General features: G+C 40.1%; 2 protein-coding genes across 2 annotated transcripts in view; one reads left to right on the top strand and one right to left on the bottom strand.

Moving 5' to 3' along the window:
* LOC125889039 (uncharacterized) overlaps positions 1-2,324 on the bottom strand; it is a 4,819-nt gene extending 2,495 nt beyond the window's left edge. The window contains exons 1-2 of the mRNA XM_049576690.1: positions 1,601-2,324; positions 94-185 (exon numbers count right to left, since the gene is read on the bottom strand). Coding sequence (XP_049432647.1) covers positions 94-185; positions 1,601-2,218 — 710 coding nt within the window. The 5' untranslated portion in view covers positions 2,219-2,324. The remainder of the gene's footprint in view (positions 1-93; positions 186-1,600) is intronic.
* The window catches only part of LOC125889339 (claudin-9), a 22,906-nt gene extending 4,127 nt beyond the window's left edge, over positions 1-18,779 (top strand). Inside the window, exon 2 of the mRNA XM_049577215.1 lies at positions 17,969-18,779. Within this exon, the coding sequence (XP_049433172.1) occupies positions 18,102-18,770 (669 nt within the window). The 5' untranslated portion in view covers positions 17,969-18,101 and the 3' untranslated portion in view covers positions 18,771-18,779. The remainder of the gene's footprint in view (positions 1-17,968) is intronic.

The raw sequence follows: 18,779 nt of genomic DNA, 5'->3' as shown, positions 1-18,779 counted from the left end.
TTTCCACGCGTCCTTATAAACCAAAACTCAACTTTAAATAATACTTACGTCCATCACACCACGACTCTGATAATTAATTTCAACAAATCTCACGTGCGGTTTGGTGCTGCACCAGCATGCCGTGCGCAAAGAGCGCAGAGAAGAGGAGGAGCGCGCAGCCCCTGCACGCGTCTGTCTCTGCGATTCTTTAAGGACAATTGAAGCTTTATTAGAAGATAATTATAAGTATTAATGCGGGACTGTTTTAAAAAGAACGAGGTGTAGAAGAAAAATAGGAGAGGGGGTGGAGAATAAAGCGAGGAGAGTAGAGGGCACTTGATTGTTACAACTGAGCATAAAGGCCGTTGTGTGGAGGTTAGGTCGGTTGGTTTATTGAACAGCGCTGTTCAAATTTGTGTAAAGAATCGCTGATTTTAAATGGTTACTTATTTTATAGACCATTAGAGTGTACAATGTGTCATTGTTTAATTTGTTGATGCCTGTTAAGAATAAATGATAAAGGTGGATAGCTGTTAGGTGCATATAGTATAGATAATAAGACCTCTCATATATAAGCTTGACAGACATTGCCCCAGCTTCCCCACGCTTTTCCCACATCAGCACCTGCCCTGCAGTAAGTCTGGTTATGCTGTTTACAGCAAGGGGCAGTGTTGGACAGGTAATGACTCAGACAATGGGGAAATGTTTCCTGTATTAAAAAAAAAAAAAAAAAAAAAAAAAAATCAACATACAAGTCATACTTCATTGGGATAATACAAAAAGCCTTTACATTTTAAACAACTTGTATAATCTATCAGTCAAATAGTATAATCTAGAGTTTATTTTGTTTTATTATAAATTCGTTTTTCATATGTCTCAGTTAAGACCACCTTTTATTTTATACTTCTTTTGTCAACTTACACTCCAGAAACATAAAACTTAATTTTTCAGGGTATGAATTAGGATCATTTTACACTATAGGCCTATTAAATATTTATTTTGGATACTTGATAATACAGAATTTTGTTTTACTTTTGCAAAATTTTTATTCTTGGTTTTAGTTACCAATCAGCTCAAATCTGCGGGTTGTGTGTGTAGCAGAGTTCATGCCTTCTTTCTGAAGCCTCCATTTTGAGAGGAAGCTGCTCTAATGAAACATCATAAAACATTAAAAAACACACAAAACATGATCATTCAATGTTGATAAAAAATATTTATTTACAGTTTCAGACAGTCACATATAAAACACATTTTTAAATGAAATGATATGAAAAAGGGCACAAATGGATGAAAACAAAGAAAAATGAATCAGCAAATTAACTTTCAAAATGTTGCTCCGATATGTATATATTTTTTCACTCGCATCAAGCATTGTGTCACTCAGTCCATCTTGTCTGGGTGTGGCCCACGTCTCCTCATCTTGGCACAGATGAAACAAATCTTGAAGTGCTTTAACTCAACATGAAATTTTCAGCTTAAAGTGTGAGCACAATAAAATCATTGTGAAATTCAAATCATACTCATTGTGTCAACACAAATCAGTGTCATGGACCACAAAGCATTTGACTCAAGTCTCTTTTCAGTCCCTTGGCCTTGTCATTTGGCTTCCCTCTCCTCAGACATAGTCCTTGGGTGCATTTGAACGGGCAGCTGAGTACTTGGCAGAGTAGTTATCCTTGGGAGGGCAGTTGGCACAGAGGAATGCACCACCCACGATGAGGAGGCCTGCAGCCCCCCAGCCGATGAAGAGTGCAGCTCCAATCTCCCTTTTCTGAGAGCCTACCGTCAGTGGGTTGTAGAAGTTATTAATGATGGTGTTTGCGGTCCAGCACACAGGGATGAGGCACAAAATACCAGAAAGGATGAAGATCACACCAGATGCCACGCCGATTTTAGCTTTGGAGGCATCGTCTTCCACGCAGTTGGTGCATTTGCCTCCTGCAATTGCGAGGAGGATGCCGATGATTCCAAGCAGGATGGAGATGATGATGAGGGCACGTGCAGCCTGGAGGTCCCGGGAAAGGGCCAGCATTGAGTCATAAACCTTGCACTGCATCTGACCTGTGCTCTGGACCACACAGCTCATCCATATGCCCTCCCAGGTGGTTTGAGCGGTGACAATGTTCTGTCCGACGAAGGCTGTCACTTTCCACTGGGGAAGGGCGCAGACAACGATGGTCCCAATCCATCCAATAATGCACAGGGCAGTGCCCAACATCTGAAAGCCGGCTGACACCATGTTTCCTCAGAAAGCTTCTTGCACAAAAAAGTCCAAAAGTGTGTGTCTCTGGAAGTCAGTGGAGTCTTACTTGAGAGATCCCCAAGAGTAAATGTTTGAGTGAGGTTGAAGTGGGTCTTTTATACACTTAACTTGGGAGGGGCTTGACAGGCACACATTGTCACACAGAGCTGTGACGTGATGACTACCCCCACCCCCACTTCCAGCCGTGGGCATGTGTCATCATGTCAGTTTTTGTCTCAGTCGGGTAATCGTTGCAGGTGGAAAAGCCACGCTGTGACTCACAGGTATTGAGATCAGTTAAACAGAACAAAATACCATCAGCCACACCCTCAAAATTATGGTATTGGCCATTAGGAAACTTTTTTGATCCTGTTTTTCGTTTTACAACTTTTTATGTACTGTGGTAACACAGTACATAAAAAGTTGCCTGTGTGAAGTGAGAGCCATGTGTGTACAAAATGTTCACTGTTGGGGAAACTGTGAAGAACAGCTCTGTTTAAAGACAGTTATCTTGTATTTTTAAGATTTTATCAGAGTGTCAGGCCTCAGTGCAAGATAATCATTTAAGTTAAGTCATATCTTTCATCTTCTGTTCAGTTTGAGATGAAGGTGGAACACACAAACTTTTACAGACCAAATATTGTATGAGTGAAATGTATATATGTCAGAATAAGTATGCAAGTACATAAACATACTATTCCCTTCCTTACTTCACTATTTCTTAGTCTTAGAATTAAATACTTAGTACACAGAATTTTTAAAGATATTTTTTGCCTTTAATTGACAGGACAGTGAAGTGTGGAGAGAGAGAGAGGGAGAGACATGCAGCAAAGGGCCACAGGCTGGACTCAAACCTGGGCCGCTGCAGCAACAGCCTTGTACATGGGGCGCCTGCTCTACCACTAAGCCACCGATGCCCCGGTACACAGAATTTTGAAGGTTTTAAAGTGGGGCTGCATGAGGTTCTTATACTATACTTATACTTAGAAAGCAATCAATACAATCCCAGTTTGGAGAAGCAGATGGGAATACTTCCAGTGAAGCTCAGCAATGCACTGCTGTGGATGGGGGTTAGCAGCAAAATGTATTTTAGCCACTTTAAAAAAGGCCTACCTCCACAAAAATCAGTATCAGTTTAGGTGAACACTATATGGAGAATATTTTCATAACTTTACCTTACAGTCAGACTGCTCTTTCCTTTGGCGCTACATTTTCTCAGCCATAGAACTTCCATATTCCTCTGCAACTGTGTTGTGAACTATATATTACGGCAAAGGTCAGAGAGTGTTGTTGGGCGATCACACTGGAAAAAAAAACTTCACTTTACTAAAGATCTCAAAGATGGTGCCTTCTTATGGTTTTCTGGGCTGTTCAAAGACATGAAAACAGCTCAGGCTAGTTACACTGAATGTAGACATCAGCACTCCAACTGCAGAGAACATTTCTCTTAAGACTATTATGTAAAACCACCGTCCAATAAGCAAGAGAGGCACTTCCTGAAGAGCACTGCTGTACCCTACCATCAGATAAAATTACTCTAAATACCTTAGACTTACCAAACAACCAGTAAAGTGGGAAGCGCTGGCGACCTCTGATTCACAAAGGTCCTGAAGTTCTGCCATGTCGGCGGTACCTCTCTGGGACAGTGAGCATGTGTTTACAGTTCACAGTTAGCATGTGCACATCCTGGGTCTCCAGTTTCCACAGAAGTTTCCTGTCTCTGTTTCTGGCCTGCTCAGTGTCACTCTGCAAAAGTCACTGTCAAAATTGCTCAGTTTTTTTATTTCCTTGTATTTGTTGTCTCTTCCATAAACCCCTGCCAGTCTTACCTGACCTATGGTGTAACAGTGTGTGGCACAGCTGAACTTTTGCGTAAGAATATGGAAGTTATACAGCTGGAAAAATGTAGAAGGAAAGTGCTATTTGACAGCAAAGTAAAGCGGTGAAAATATTGTCAGTATAGCGTCCACTTAGACTGAAGTTGAGTTTTTTAGGTAGGTGCTTTTTAAAGTGGCTAAAATACACGTTGCTGCTAACCCCCCTAGGGAGCTATGTAACATCTGGTTGTAAATTATGTCATCCAGGAAGGCAGCAAGTTACACCATTTCAACTTTGAATGGCAATGCCATCTACAGTTACTGTTGCCAGCATTCTCCACCGACCTGCCCTGATTTTACCTGCTCTCATTCACTAACATGATAACAGGTTTGCTTCTTGATTCCATGTGAATGCAGCATTAGTACCTCATACAGCCTCATTTTAAAAAATTCAAACTATCCCTTTAAATTCTGTGTACAAAGTGTTTAATTCTAAGACTAACATAGAGAAGTTAGGTAAAGAATAGTATGTGTTTGCACTTGCATGCATAGTCTGACATACATGCATTTTCACTTGTGCAATTTCCGGCCTGTATGATAGGGTTACTGTGGACAAAAGTTGTGTGTTCCGCCTTATCTCAGATCGAATGTGAAATAACGTCACTTAACGACACTTTGCTGTGTCTCTTGTTTTAATCACAATTTAAATATTGTGAGCTTCTTTACAGCCTGCAAGGTGTTGCATCTAGGAAACATTTTTAGAGCTATTTTGGTGAACTCAGAAGTTCAAAGTACACATTTTAAACAAAGCTGTTGTATTAGGCCTTTTAAAAGTGGCTAAAATATGTTTTGCTGCTAACCCGAATCCACAGCAATGCATAGTTGAGCCTCTGTGGCAGCACTCCTGCCTGCTTCTCCAAACTGAAAGTGTGCTGACTGTTTTGTGATACACTGACTATGGATAAGTATCTAATACAGCCCCACCTCAATAAATCAGAACTATTCCTTAATACTGAGATACACTGAGATACTGATACTGATGCTCATACTCCTCACTGAGATAAAAAATGACTTATTTATTTGAGCTCAACCTCTTGGACTCTGCTGCATCTATTTATTACTGTTGATGTCAAAAACAGAAACACAGCATATTGTTTCATTCTTGATCCTGTCTTTAATAAATAAATAACTTTGATAATCTATAAACTATAGCATGGAACTGGTCTGATAAATGCTCAGATCGTTCTGGTATTAATCAGTCCCAGTAGCCTACTGATTGTACAAATGTAACAATCAAGTACATTTTACTTCCTGCACTGATTACACTGATTTAAACAGGCCTGCTCGCACAATTTGTTGGGACAGCTTAAGGACACGCCCATGAAAATATTTTTATGAGATGAAAACAAAAACATTTCTTTTTTATGACAATGCCATGAAAAAGAGAAACCAACCAATTGTTTTTTATGAACCCTAGTTACTAAGAGGCACTTTATATACAGATAGGTGAAAAAAAAAGAGATTAAAGCTGACCTTGCAGTGATACAAGTCGTGTTGCAGCCGTCGTTCTGTAGATTGTTTTGGAAGAATAATGTGCACTCTGCAGTCCGGGGTCGATCCCACTTGATTTATCGACAGTTTTCCACAGCAGTGAGAAGATGTCAGGAGGAAGATGTCGGGGAAATGGCAAACACTATGCCAAGTGATTCCTGTTGACACGCTGTTGCAAAAAGAGGGAATAGTGAGAGGGGGCAAAGAGAGGTAGAGAGGGAATCAGATTGTTTCAGAAATGAATAGAGCCAGTGTTTAAGGGCCAAAACTGCCGTTAGGACTATAATGCCTCTTTTTTATCCAAGGTAGGATCATTAAAACTACTTGGGCCTGGCTATGGAGATTGGGTTCCACACACAAGGAGACAGGGAGGAATTTCCACAATTAAGAATCTGAGGAGAGATGGTTTCAGGGTGAGATTAGTCCTGATGTGCAGGGAGGCCACAATCACGCAGTGTTTTAGAAAAATTCACATATTGTAAATTCACATATTGTAAATAAGGTTGTCATATGCAGCAATGTCAGTGTTCTTACAAAGCACTGAATTAGCTTAATAATTTTGTATGTGCCAAATCAAATCTTTTCAAATCAGGCTGATAAACACAGTCATGTTAACGTGACTGGTTGTGTGAAAACTGTAATTTTGATGATTATAATGATATTATTAATGTAACAAATGGTGCCGACTGAAGAGCTCAAGTTTCCCTAATCGATGCAACTTTGCAAAAGGGCACAGTACAAACTTTGCAGCAACAGGTAAAAGACTCGACTCCAGCAGTTGTGAGAAAGTGCCAGAGGGAGCCGCGGTGACAAGTGTCAGCAGGTAGATTAAGACAAGCCCTGACTTCTCAGTAACGGCTGGCTTTGGCTCTCACTCAGGCGTCCAACCCTTCAGTTAAACTGGCGGTGTCATTATGCATAACAATGCAAAGTTTAAAAAGGAACATGAGTCTGCAGGATAGACAAGGGTTTTTATTTTCCTCTTGAAGTATTTTAGTTTTTGTGGTTCAGTTACAACAAAGTTAATCAACAGATATACATTGAATCTATGTGTATATACATATGGAAACACTTCAACCATTTTGAATGTTCAAAGTACTGGCAAGGATGTCAGATTCACAATTACTGTATAAAGTTGGAAGGTCTGCCCATAAGGACACAAGGATGGACACTGACTTGTACAGTACTTTGTTGTATGGATTTTATAATCTGTTATCTTGTAGCTGAACCAGGTATCTTTGATATTTCTGTGTTTGTGAGAGTGACAGAGAACAGAGGAACTTGTTTAGTGTGGATTTTTTGGTGTCAACTGTTCTGCTTATGTTACTGGCATAAGACAGCAATACTGCTGACTTTATCCATATTCAAGTCATTGACAGTGAGGATGTCATTTTTGTTGCTGATTTAACAGAATAGAATATTGTTTATTAATCAAATGAGACCTGCTGCATTGCTCTCCTTGGCTGAGAGATAATGTACAGAGTACTGAGATAATGTTGATGGCTGCAGCAGTAGTGATGGGTGGATCGATTCTTTTTTACAGCTTTAGTTCCTTTGAGTCAATACATGTGTATCTTTTGAACCTTTCAAGTATGGTGTCAGTTTCTCCGGGACACTCCGTTATATTATGCACATCCTAAAGCTATTCCAGTCAGTGCTCTGAGCAATAAAATACAACACACACAATACTTTACATACCTGGCCTGTCCTCATTAGTTTATTAAGTACTGTTGCTGCAATACGTTAGGACAAATTACGGATTCATGAGCACTCGGATGTTAGACAGGCTGACCTGGTACATACCAGACACCAAAAAGAATCGCTCAAAGCAGTGCTGGCCTGTGGCGTAGGCAGTGCTGAGGGCGCCGTCATCCATAGGGGACACCACAAATGGGGGAAGGAAATAAAATCAAAATGTTTATCTTTTACTGTTTTTTACTAATACTATTACTACTGTTATTTTGAAAGAGTACATATGGCCACAACAACATAACTATATGGCAAAGCCTACTAAATAACAGAGAGGCCTTTTTTTCTGGGTTCCTTCTTCCTCAGCTCGTAACACTTAACTTGCTCTTTGGGGGAAATGGCTGAATTATCCGACATCACGTAAACCCCGAAACATGCTTCATCTTTATCATGTCAAAACCACAAACACTCTCCGGTGCCCACTCAACTACCACTACACTACTGAAAGGCGTGTACATGTGGAGAGTAAGAAAATGAAATCGGCTGGAGGAGAGCTATTGTTACATCTAAGCATGGCCGCAACGAACAGCTCCTGGAGGTTGCAGTGATTTACACTGTGAAGCATTCAAGCTCTATTCAGAAAGAAATAGTTTTGGTTGCAGGTAAATAAGGTTCTCATGATGTGTTCAATCTAATCTTGTAAAACATAGTTTTTAGAAAGAAAGTTGAGTGAATACAGCTGTTTGACGGAGAAATTTGTTGATGTTTTCACAGCAATATAAAACAGATATTAGAGAGGAAATTATGATTTGATGTATAAAATAAATGTTTTTTTTAATGTGAAAGAAGGTTATGTTAAAGGTTGTTTCATAAATGTGTATTATTGAATTTGTGCTCATTTAAAGGTAGTGAAGGACTGGATTCATTTTTTTAATAGTGTAGATTTCTGTGTTTCCTTGGCACAAAAGAGAAATAGATAACAGCAAAAAACAAAAGACACACCAATATTAAAGGCGCTGTATGTAAGAATGTGGCCAAAACGGTTACTGCACTCAAATTCAAAATACTGCCTCGTGTCCGCCCCCCCTCCCCTCCCCTACAGATTCGAGGTTGCTGGACAGCGGCACGCTGGAGACTGATTTGTTTGCCCACGGGCGGCTGCCGTGGCAGGGCCGTGTCGCTGCGTCCTTGATCTTCGGTTTTCCACCGGACCGTTCGAGCAAGTCCGGCTTCTCTGCTGCTAACGCTGCTGCCGGGATACAGCTGAGGAGGAGCCGGCTGCTAATGCTATGTACCAGGACACTGCTAACGCTGCTGCCGGGATACAGCTGAGGAGGAGCTGGCTGCTAATGCTATGTACTGGGACACTGCTAATGCTCCTTGCCGTGCTGCTGTAGCTCAGTCGTAACTGTAACTGATGCTGAGACTCTACTGACTGCGTGACTGGTAGACGGCGGTGGGTGGCACAACAGGCCAAAACACAAATTCAAAACATAAACATGATTTGCGGACTGTAAAAATGTTTTTTAAATGCGAATATTCTGGCTGTGCTATTGTTGTCAATGAGATCAGTATGTTATATGAACATTATTCCTTAGTCTCTGTGACATATTAGGCGGATTTTACGACTATTTGCTTTAGATTTCTTATATATAGCTCCTTTAAAATATAGCAGCTTTTGGCCACATTGTTATTTTAAACATTGATATCAGTATCAGCCCAGGGCACCAAATGTGCTAGGGCTGCCACTGGTTCAAAGAGAGTCATTCATTCATATCCGATCATAACTAGCTGTGGACAGCAGGAGCACCTGTCGCTGGCAAGCCACACAGACTGTCAGTCCTTACATATGTATATATATATATATATATACTATTCATATCATATGAGAAAAAAAATCATGAATTCACTGTTGAGTAGCCACTAAAGATGTAACATCATATAATATGATAAATAAAAAATGATAAGCAGAACAGAGTTTAATGTGTTATTTGTGATGGGGGGATGTGCCACTTTATGAAAATAATATATTTTGTGATGTAATGAAAATTGTCCTTAGTTACATTGTTGGGGTAAAAAACAAACAAAAAAACAAAAGTAGGTGGTTTCATGTGTCAGAGTGGGAAATATGCGTGCACCTGTGTGGGTGGACCATGTTTGTATTTGGCATGTGATGTCATCACAGCAAGCCCTGAGGCCATTGTGCAGGTAGAGTCACAGTTTCAGTGGGTAATTTAAGCACGTGTATGCTTTGAGCTTCGGTGAGTCACGCATGTTCGGACATGACACATGATCACATGATGCAAACAACAACCTGAAGTCTACAGGAGACTGTTGAAGTGATTAAAGAGATTTTGTTGACAATGTCTAGTACAGATTGTTATGAAGAGTGTAAAATATCTTTACACACCAAACAACATCTTTACACCTTTTGGTCTGTGTTCATTCCTCTTCTCAGGACACAGTGGCTGTTGGTGACATAGGGCTCATTCTGCTGCAGATACCATCAATGTTTGTCTAAATGAGAGTATCGGTTAAATGTGAGAAAATCAGGTGGTATAAATGTAATATGGGCAAATATTAACCACACGCTATAGCTTTAGTCCAAGTCAGGAAGTAAAGCATTTCTGTTGTGAAATAGGGAGTGACTGAGGGTTTGTATTTTGGCCTGGAGAAACTTTCGGTTCCTCATTTACTGTCAGCGACAGGGATTAGGGCCTTTTTTTTGGATTTGAACAAAACACAGGAACAACATTTGCTTCCTTATTTTTAAAATTATTTTGTAACTTCCTAATACATGTTGTATTCATCATCTATCAGTACACGTCACTCTTTGGGCTTTTGGTACTTTTTTGTCACATTAACACACTTAAGGCTAGCTTACTGTGAATAAACAACAGCCTACAACACACACCCCAGACTCGAAACCGGTCAGACTCGCTCATGTTCCCATGACAGGTGAATGTCCCGCAAGAAGGTGCTCTGCAAGTGGCTACATGAATATTTCCAGGTTATGTGTAATCACATAGCTGCACCTGCAGAAGAAACGGTGAACTCCCTAAACAATGTCCATGTTTGGAGTGGATAAAAACAGCACAGAATGGCCTGTAAGTCAGAGATGAATATCTGTGGAGATCTACACCACACAGATCTGTTGATCCAGCAAACAACACATATATGCATAAGATAATAGCATGTGGTTTATTTAAAATTCCAATTTGTTTCATAAATGTCAGTCCTGTGGGATTTGATTTGATTTAAATCAAATGCCTCTGCTTCACATATAAAGTTGCAGTAATGGCAAAATAAATAACATGCTGTTCCTGGATTTTAGTATGAAGAAACATAGGCACCCTCCCCATACATTTTACAGTAGGTAAATCGACTGTATCTGCTCATAGAAAACATGAAACCTGATATGTAAATCAAGACACCTGAAACCTAATGATAAGATTTGAAAACCACATTTTGAAGCCTCACAGAGCCCAATTCAACAATGTTACATACAGGTGTAATATTCTATGTGTTTTTGTTACAAGGGTGAATGCAAAATCTCAGCACACCTGAAGGCACAGGTGCGTAGGAAGAGGGCGTAACCCAAAACGTGTCCACAAAATCAAAGAAAGGTTCCCGCACACTGTATCGCTCTCAGTCAAACATTTATTGGCGTAACGTTTCGGTGGATGTGACCTTCATCAGACATATCAGAAAACATCTCTGCCCTACATATATGTACATCCCTGGTGGGTGCAGCTGACCAATCCGAGGACTAGGGGGCTCAACCTTTTTGATGAGTCTCACCTGTCAGAGGGCGATAACATTCAATTAACAGGTACATCAGAGTTTTACATGATATGAAAAAAATTTTTTTTTTGTATATACATTTTTTATATAAAGATAAAACACTATAATCCCTCGCAATGAAAGAGTTGAAACTGTATAAATAGGGGCAACCATGCCGATTATTTAAAAACAATTTTTAGATTTTTTAAAAGTATACAAGCAACAGCAAATGCCAGTAAATAATCAACCTCTTTTTTTTGAAAGAGGGGAGAAAAAACAACCAAAGTTGAAGCGAAGCAATCTTTTGCAGTGTGTCCAAAAGCCCCTGGATACCCCAGCAGAGGCAGAGGGACGGACCGCAAAAATAATGCTCCCTACACATAGCTCTTCCTGCAAGCAGCAGATATTACAGTCAGGACAGACAGAGAATAAATAAACATCTACAACATTACATTCAGCAACAATTCATCATTTAGTCCCTTGGTGACAATGTCTGTAACGTAAAGATCCAGAACGCTTCCCTTCTTTTTAGAAGCAAGTCGTGGTCTCCACCCCTAGGTGGCAACGGAACCTGTTCGATCCCACAGAAGTAGAGGGAGGCCACGTCATGTCTCATTTCATTAAAGTGAACAGCCACTGGATAATTCTCATCCTTGCGGCGTATGGCACTCTTGTGTTCACTAATTCGCTGTTTAAGTTTCCTCGAGGTCTTACCTACATAGGCAAGGCCACACGGACAGCGAATTATGTAAACTACATGAGTGGACGCGCATGTGATGATACTTTTTACAGGAAACTTTTTTCCTGAGAGGATGACAGAAATAGGCAGATTTATAAGTGTTGTTGCACTGTGCGCAATTCCCACATCTATAGTTTCCATTAGGGAGAGGTCTTAGACGGGTTTGTTGTGGTTGGTTATGCTTTTTTGTGGAAAAATAAGCATGGACCAAACGATCTTTTAAGTTTTGTCCTCTTTTATAGACAAATAAAGGCGGGTTTTTAAAAATGGAGCTGAGCTCTGGATCAGATTTTAATATGTGCCAGTATTTCATAAATGTGGCTTTAACAACATGACTGCGAGGAGAGTAAGTCGTGACACATGTCACCGAAAATTGTTTTTCTTTTTTCCAACTTTTATTTAACAATTTTTTAACAAAATTTCTTTCAAATGATCTGTTATGTTTGTCTGTAATGTTGTAGATGTTTATTTATTCTCTGTCTGTCCTGACTGTAATATCTGCTGCTTGCAGGAAGAGCTATGTGTAGGGAGCACTATTTTTGCGGTCTGTCCCTCTGCCTCTGCTGGGGTATCCAGGGGCTTTTGGACACACTGCAAAAGATTGCTTCGCTTCAACTTTGGTTGTTTTTTCTCCCCTCTTTCAAAAAAAAGAGGTTGATTATTTACTGGCATTTACTGTTGCTTGTATACTTTTAAAAAATCTAAAAATTGTTTTTAAATAATCGGCATGGTTGCCCCTATTTATACAGTTTCAACTCTTTCATTGCGAGGGATTATAGTGTTTTATCTTTATATAAAAAATGTATATGCAAAAAAAAAAATTTCATATCATGTAAAACTCTGATGTACCTGTTAATTGAATGTTATCGCCCTCTGACAGGTGAGACTCATCAAAAAGGTTGAGCCCCCTAGTCCTCGGATTGGTCAGCTGCACCCACCAGGGATGTACATGTATGTAGGGCAGAGATGTTTTCTGATATGTCTGATGAAGGTCACATCCACCGAAACGTTATGCCAATAAATGTTTGACTGAGAGCGATACAGTGTGCGGGAACCTTTCTTTGATTTTGTGTTTTTGTTAAAAATCTGTATTTTGTAATAGTGGCATGTGCGTTAACGGATTTCAGACGAAAAGAGGATTGCAAAATTCAAGACAGGACCAACTGAAATGTGAATCAGACTCTTTGCGTCAGATTTGGTAAGATTTAACGTTGGTATGATATTACTGTGTGTTTTTGAAACTAAAGTAATCGATTGTCCACAGCAACACCCAAAACTCTTGCCTCAGCTGAATATGTGTTGCCAAATCTCAGTTCTAAGGGCCCTGACACACCAGGCTGATGGTTAGTTATTGGTCAATGTCAGGCTGTTGATTGGAGTCAATTGGCGCCATAGTTTTTGCAGTGTGTCCCGCACTGTTGGCGCTAGTCAGCCCCTGTTGGCCCTTGTTGGCTGTTTTTTGGACCCCATGGAGCCCACTTGTAATAAAAAAATCACTCTGATTGTCAGTTCAGAGAAACAATAGTGAGGAAAGTAAACAAACAACTTAAGTCAAGAGGGCGTGACATCATAACAAATGTGTTATATTAGCTAAAATAATTTTTTTTAGCCATCAAGATCTTTAGCAGAGAGGGTTTGTAACTGTTTGTGTTATTGAATTCATCCTTTCGGTCTTCTGGTTCCCCCCTTTGAATAATGAATACAGACGACTGCTGCCTGCTGGTATGGAGTTATACCCTCTCATGTAGGCACTGGACGTATGTGCTAGTTAGCTGTCGGCTGAAGTCTTTGTGGTGTGTTTAAGTGCAACTTTTAGTTGGTACACAGGTGACATGAGGTAATACAACAGTCTGCATTTCAGTCTGCTTATTCTTTGATGTTGGCTGGGTGTGTCTGGGCCCTCAGTTATATCCTACATACTATTACAGTGTCACTACACACCACTTGCTATGCACATGTTTTATTAGTATGTTTCATAATGATGCATTGTATATTTTAATACTGTGAGAATGGAGAGGTTTCGTTACAGTTATGATATTGTGTTGATTGTTTTGCATGTTTTAACACATACAGCAGGGTATTTGCATTACTATGTATTTAGATACATTGTGGAAAATTTGTTAGCAGGGTGTTAGCCGGCCAGGTGAGAAAATGCATGCTCACTTAGCTGCTATATAAAACATAAAGGTTAAAAAAACAGAGCATGCCTGATGAGACGCTGCCTAATCCTCCACCAAATGCTTTGCATGAGGTGTTAGCAAATCATGTCTGCTGTTATGAGTCAAGCTGTATCTGGTTTTATCTGACTTTATCTGGTAATCAGAGTTGCACTGTGTTGTCAGCACTGGCTGTCAGTGGCTGCAAATCACAAAAATGTTTTCTTCTTGAAATTCAGAACTCCCTGATACTGACCGCTCCTTGTACAGAGACAGCTGCCAACTGCAATTCAGAACCAAAAAAAAAGAAGTTTGATTGATATTTTGGTGTCTTGTGTGTTGGACACTTTAGAAATAGCTGAGGGGGAAATACAGTTTAAAAAGGCATCAGTCTTGTGTGGAATTCTTTGGTAAATGACCCTTTAAATCATCCTTTTAACCAACAGTGCTTTTATAGTATAATGCTAATCTCTATCTAAAGAGCACTTTTCTAAACCCAAGTTACAAAGTGATCCATGCTGTACAACAAATTAAAATCAAGAAATTATAAAATCATTAGATAAAAACAGATAAAGATTAAAACCAATTAAAATAAAAAAAACTCAAGTAAAGTCAGGTTGAGCTCCCAGATAAGGTGTTTTACTGTTACTGTAACTAGGCAGACTTAATCTTTATGAAGGGTGTTTTCTACAAAACACAACATGGGGAGAATGAGTAGTGGCTCCCCCTGCCTGTAAAAACGTACACCGACATTACAAAGCTCATAAACAGTTACAGTCTCTTGTGTTAGTCTCACAGGTCCATCCCGGGGTGCACCTTAGCATCTTTTTATAATAATAATCATGATTTCTAAAATATAATGGTTTTTCTCTAAACTTTTTTTTTTAAATTTTCTGTACCTGATGTGATTGTTATTAAAGGAAATCTTTTGGTTTTGACTTTTATTCTGCAGTGGATGTTATGATGCCAAACCAGCTGTCTTTGGTGCCTGGTGCATTGAGGTCGTTTCACAATCAGTTTTTTTCAGTGTGTATTGTCTGTGACGACACCAAGTCGCCATTTTGACGGTATACACAGTAGATACAGCAAGCTACATTTAACAGCATGGTAAACAAAATGACTGTGTAAGTTATAAAAAACCCATCAAATCATCAAACTAGAGGAGCAGAGGCAAATGTACAGAAAACCACAACAAGAAAAACTCAGCAAGAATGTCAGGGACCGTTATTTAGTGAATCATTATCTAGTAACAACACGGATCCATACGACCTGACGGTGAAAAGTTGGAGTGTTGTGCCCACATTGCTGACTCTAACCGTGTAGATATTACCGTGCAGTCAATAAATTTCCAACTATCTTGTTTACATTGTAAGTGCATATACCTGTGAACAGTTCAGATATTAAAAAAAAAATCCCTTGAAGCCCACAGACATTTCACCAGTGGCTGGGTGCAGGATTTGTTCACATTTTGACCTAAGCTGAAAACGTGTTAAGAAGAGATGCTTCCTGTGATCTTAGATTGTCTGGCCAGTATTTTGTCTTGTCGTTAGTCACCGTGGCATGATGAACAGAGATTTCCCTGTGTTTTTTGTTAATATTTTTTACCTTTACTTTGTGGTTGCAGTGTTGTTTAGTCATGAAGTAAAAGCTGTTGACAATATCAAACTGTGATAAAGAAATCACCACATGTCCAAAAAGGAGTAGGAAGAAATATCTAATCATACTACCTTTTTCATTACAGATAATTACTAATGTTATTTACCACTATATGCTTTAACATAAAAGGAAACATTAAGAAAATGCTTCATACCTCAAAAATGATTAAGCCCACAATGTACTTTGGTTATAATGAGTCACTCAAGCTTTAAGAGCAGACATTTTTGACAATCCACATTTAATTAAAAGTGTTAAATCTGATGGAAGAAATAAGGAGACATGTTTTTTAGAGGGAAAAAGTTTATTATTCTTTCTGATGTACAATGATGCAAAATCACAATAATGTAATCTGCCAGTATGGTCGAGGTGCCAACATTCCTGTCAGGTGTGCGTCTATGTTTGTGTGGGAAAATGGAAGGGTGTGTACGTGTGCATGTGTGTCTGTGGAGGGGGTTAACCACAAGATAACAGAGATACTCATCCTGACCACTGACCCCAGGTGACCTCTGTTAATTAGAGGAAAGCCTGTAATGACACTGAGCTCATCTGTCAGCTAACCTCAACGGCCCTGTTGTCTATCAAACAAGATAGTCTGGATGTTTTGGAGGATAGTTATACCTGCTGAAGTATTCTTTGATTCATTTTGTGTTCAGCGTGACAAAAGGATGATGTTGACTCATACAAAGACAGAACAGCTGCATTACAGTGTTTTGTGAAGTTAAAAAAGAGCCAGTATTTATTTCTGTGCCTTTTGTACCTCATTTGGCCTTTTTTGTTTAGATTTCCAGGTGAGCATTTCCAGCTTCAAATACAGTAACAGTAAGGGGCTGTTCATTGATAATGAGAGGGGAGGGGGTGGTACAAAACAGGGGAGGCACTTTAAATAGTTTTTTTAGGAACTGGGGAGAGTTGTGTTTTTTGATTTGACTTAGGGGAAGGACTTTCAAGCTTAAATTGTCATATTTTGTAATTTATCTTAAGTAGCCTCAGAACCCTTAAACCTGCAAGTGTGTTTGAATAAGCATGTTTTCTTTTAAAAAAATATTTTTGTGTGTGAGTGTGTGTGTGATTATTCAGTTTATTCAGGCTTTTTCAGTTTAGTTGATTTTGTGTGCTGCTGTCATGCACCCATATTCTGCTAAAGTGCACACAGCTTGTGTGACGATGTCATTTTTATGGAGGATTTGCATTTTGTTTCAGAAATCAGCTGTTTGTTTTGGTGATAACTTTCACTCCCATGCTGTTTGCTCATTGGCTCCGAACCTACACATAGGGTGAATATTAAAAAAATGAAAGGCTATTTATGGCGGAGGGAGGGTTATGCATTTTCCATGAGTCACTCAGGAAGTTTCAAGGAAAAAATATTTGTAGTGAGAGTCAAGATAAAACAAAAACAAAAATCGAAGTCACTCCCTGTTTCTGATAAGCTAAGTACAGTCCCTAATTAAAATTAAATGTTAGATGATAGTATTCTACAGTTTTTGTTTGATTGACTTCCTTAGGAAGTAATGTTTTGGCCTACAGCTAAACGTACTCTCTGTCCTTTGAGGTTCCCAAAAACTTATCATATACAAAGGAGGTATTCACTAAAGGGATTAGTTACATGATGACCTACCATTAAGTCCTGAGTATTTATGGTTTGACATTTGCAATAGTATGTCTCATAGAGATTCAAAAGAGTATGATCTGCTTACAGCAAGTTAGGTCATGGACTAAGAGGCTAATAATCTCAGTGCATTTTGTTTACTTAAATATGGAACCTCCATTTTAAGCAAGTGTGCCCACTGACAATGAGGCTTGTTAACTCAGACCCAGTTGGGGTTTTTTTTCTCTCAGGAGGGATTATGAAACTGACCAGCAAAAACAAGGCCTGTCATTGTTGCTGTTTTTTCTTGCCCAGAGATCTCATTCAGATGGTGATTCAGCAATTTTTTACAAGGTTGCTGCATGTCACAACAGACACATGCTCTCATATTCAAAAGACTTAAAAGGAACACTGGAAAGCATCGTTAATATATTATAATCAGAACTGTTGTAATGGTTGGTGGTGGTATTTCTACTGTAAATGTGGTTTGGGTTCAGGACAACACTATCCCCGAGTTTGTTTTTAATATGTTTACTGGTGTCTAAGTCTCTGCAGGTACTTGATAAATATGTTTTCAGAAGGATAATTGATGGTTCCCATGTGACACTGATTTCAGTTGAGAATACAAAAGTATTCGCATTTGCAGGTGTAGTTTGAGGGTAAACACGATGCCACCTTAAGCTGACTCCACCTTCAGTTGTCTTAGCTGTATAAAGAAGGTAGAATCTGTTTCTCCCTCTCTCCTTCTCTCTCACTAAAACTCTTATACAGGACGTTGAGCCAACGGGATCCGATATCGCCTTCATCTCAGGAGGGTTGAGCTTGTGGACACAGAGGGCCTTCTATCCCACAGAGCCCTGGAAGAGAGTCTTGTTCAGCTCTGTCTTCATCCCCAGCTCCAACTATGTACTCTGCAGGCTTGGAGATCCTCGGGATGATCCTGGCCGTGGCCGGCTGGCTGGGGGTGATGGTGTCCTGCGGCTTGCCCATGTGGCGGGTGGCTGCCTACATCGGTCAGAACATTGTCATCTCCCAGGTGATCTGGGAAGGCTTGTGGATGAACTGTTCCGTGCAGAGCACCGGTCAGATGCACTGCAGGGTGCACGACTCCATGCTGGGGTTGCCAGTGGACTTGCAAGCAGCTCGTGCCTTGGTCATTGTCTCTATGGTGCTGTGCATCGTGGGAATTGGTCTGTCAGTGGCTGGTGCCAAGTGCACCAACTGTAGCCGGGATGTGAGCAGTAAACCGCGTCTTGTGGTGTCTGCTGGAGTAACCTTCGTGGTAGCTGGACTGCTGCTGCTGGTGGCTGTGTCCTGGACAGCACACGCCATCGTCATGGGCTTCTATGACCCGCTGCTGGAGGAGACAGGGAAGAGGGAGTTTGGTAATGCTCTGTACTTTGGCTGGGCTTCCTCCTGCCTCCTCATCCTAGGGGGAGCCCTGCTCTGTTGCTCCTGCCCATCCACAGCAGCTACAGCACCGAGTGGTGGTAGCTCCATGGCTCCCCGGGTGGACTACTCGGCTGTCAAGGTTATGTCAGTCAATGGCTACCCCAGAAGAGACTATGTATGAACATGTGAC

The sequence above is a fragment of the Epinephelus fuscoguttatus genome, linkage group LG5 (assembly GCF_011397635.1).
Source record: "Epinephelus fuscoguttatus linkage group LG5, E.fuscoguttatus.final_Chr_v1".
Taxonomy (NCBI): domain Eukaryota; kingdom Metazoa; phylum Chordata; class Actinopteri; order Perciformes; family Serranidae; genus Epinephelus; species Epinephelus fuscoguttatus.
The sequence above is the reverse complement of the archived record's forward strand: the minus strand, read 5'-3'. Positions and strand labels throughout refer to the sequence as shown.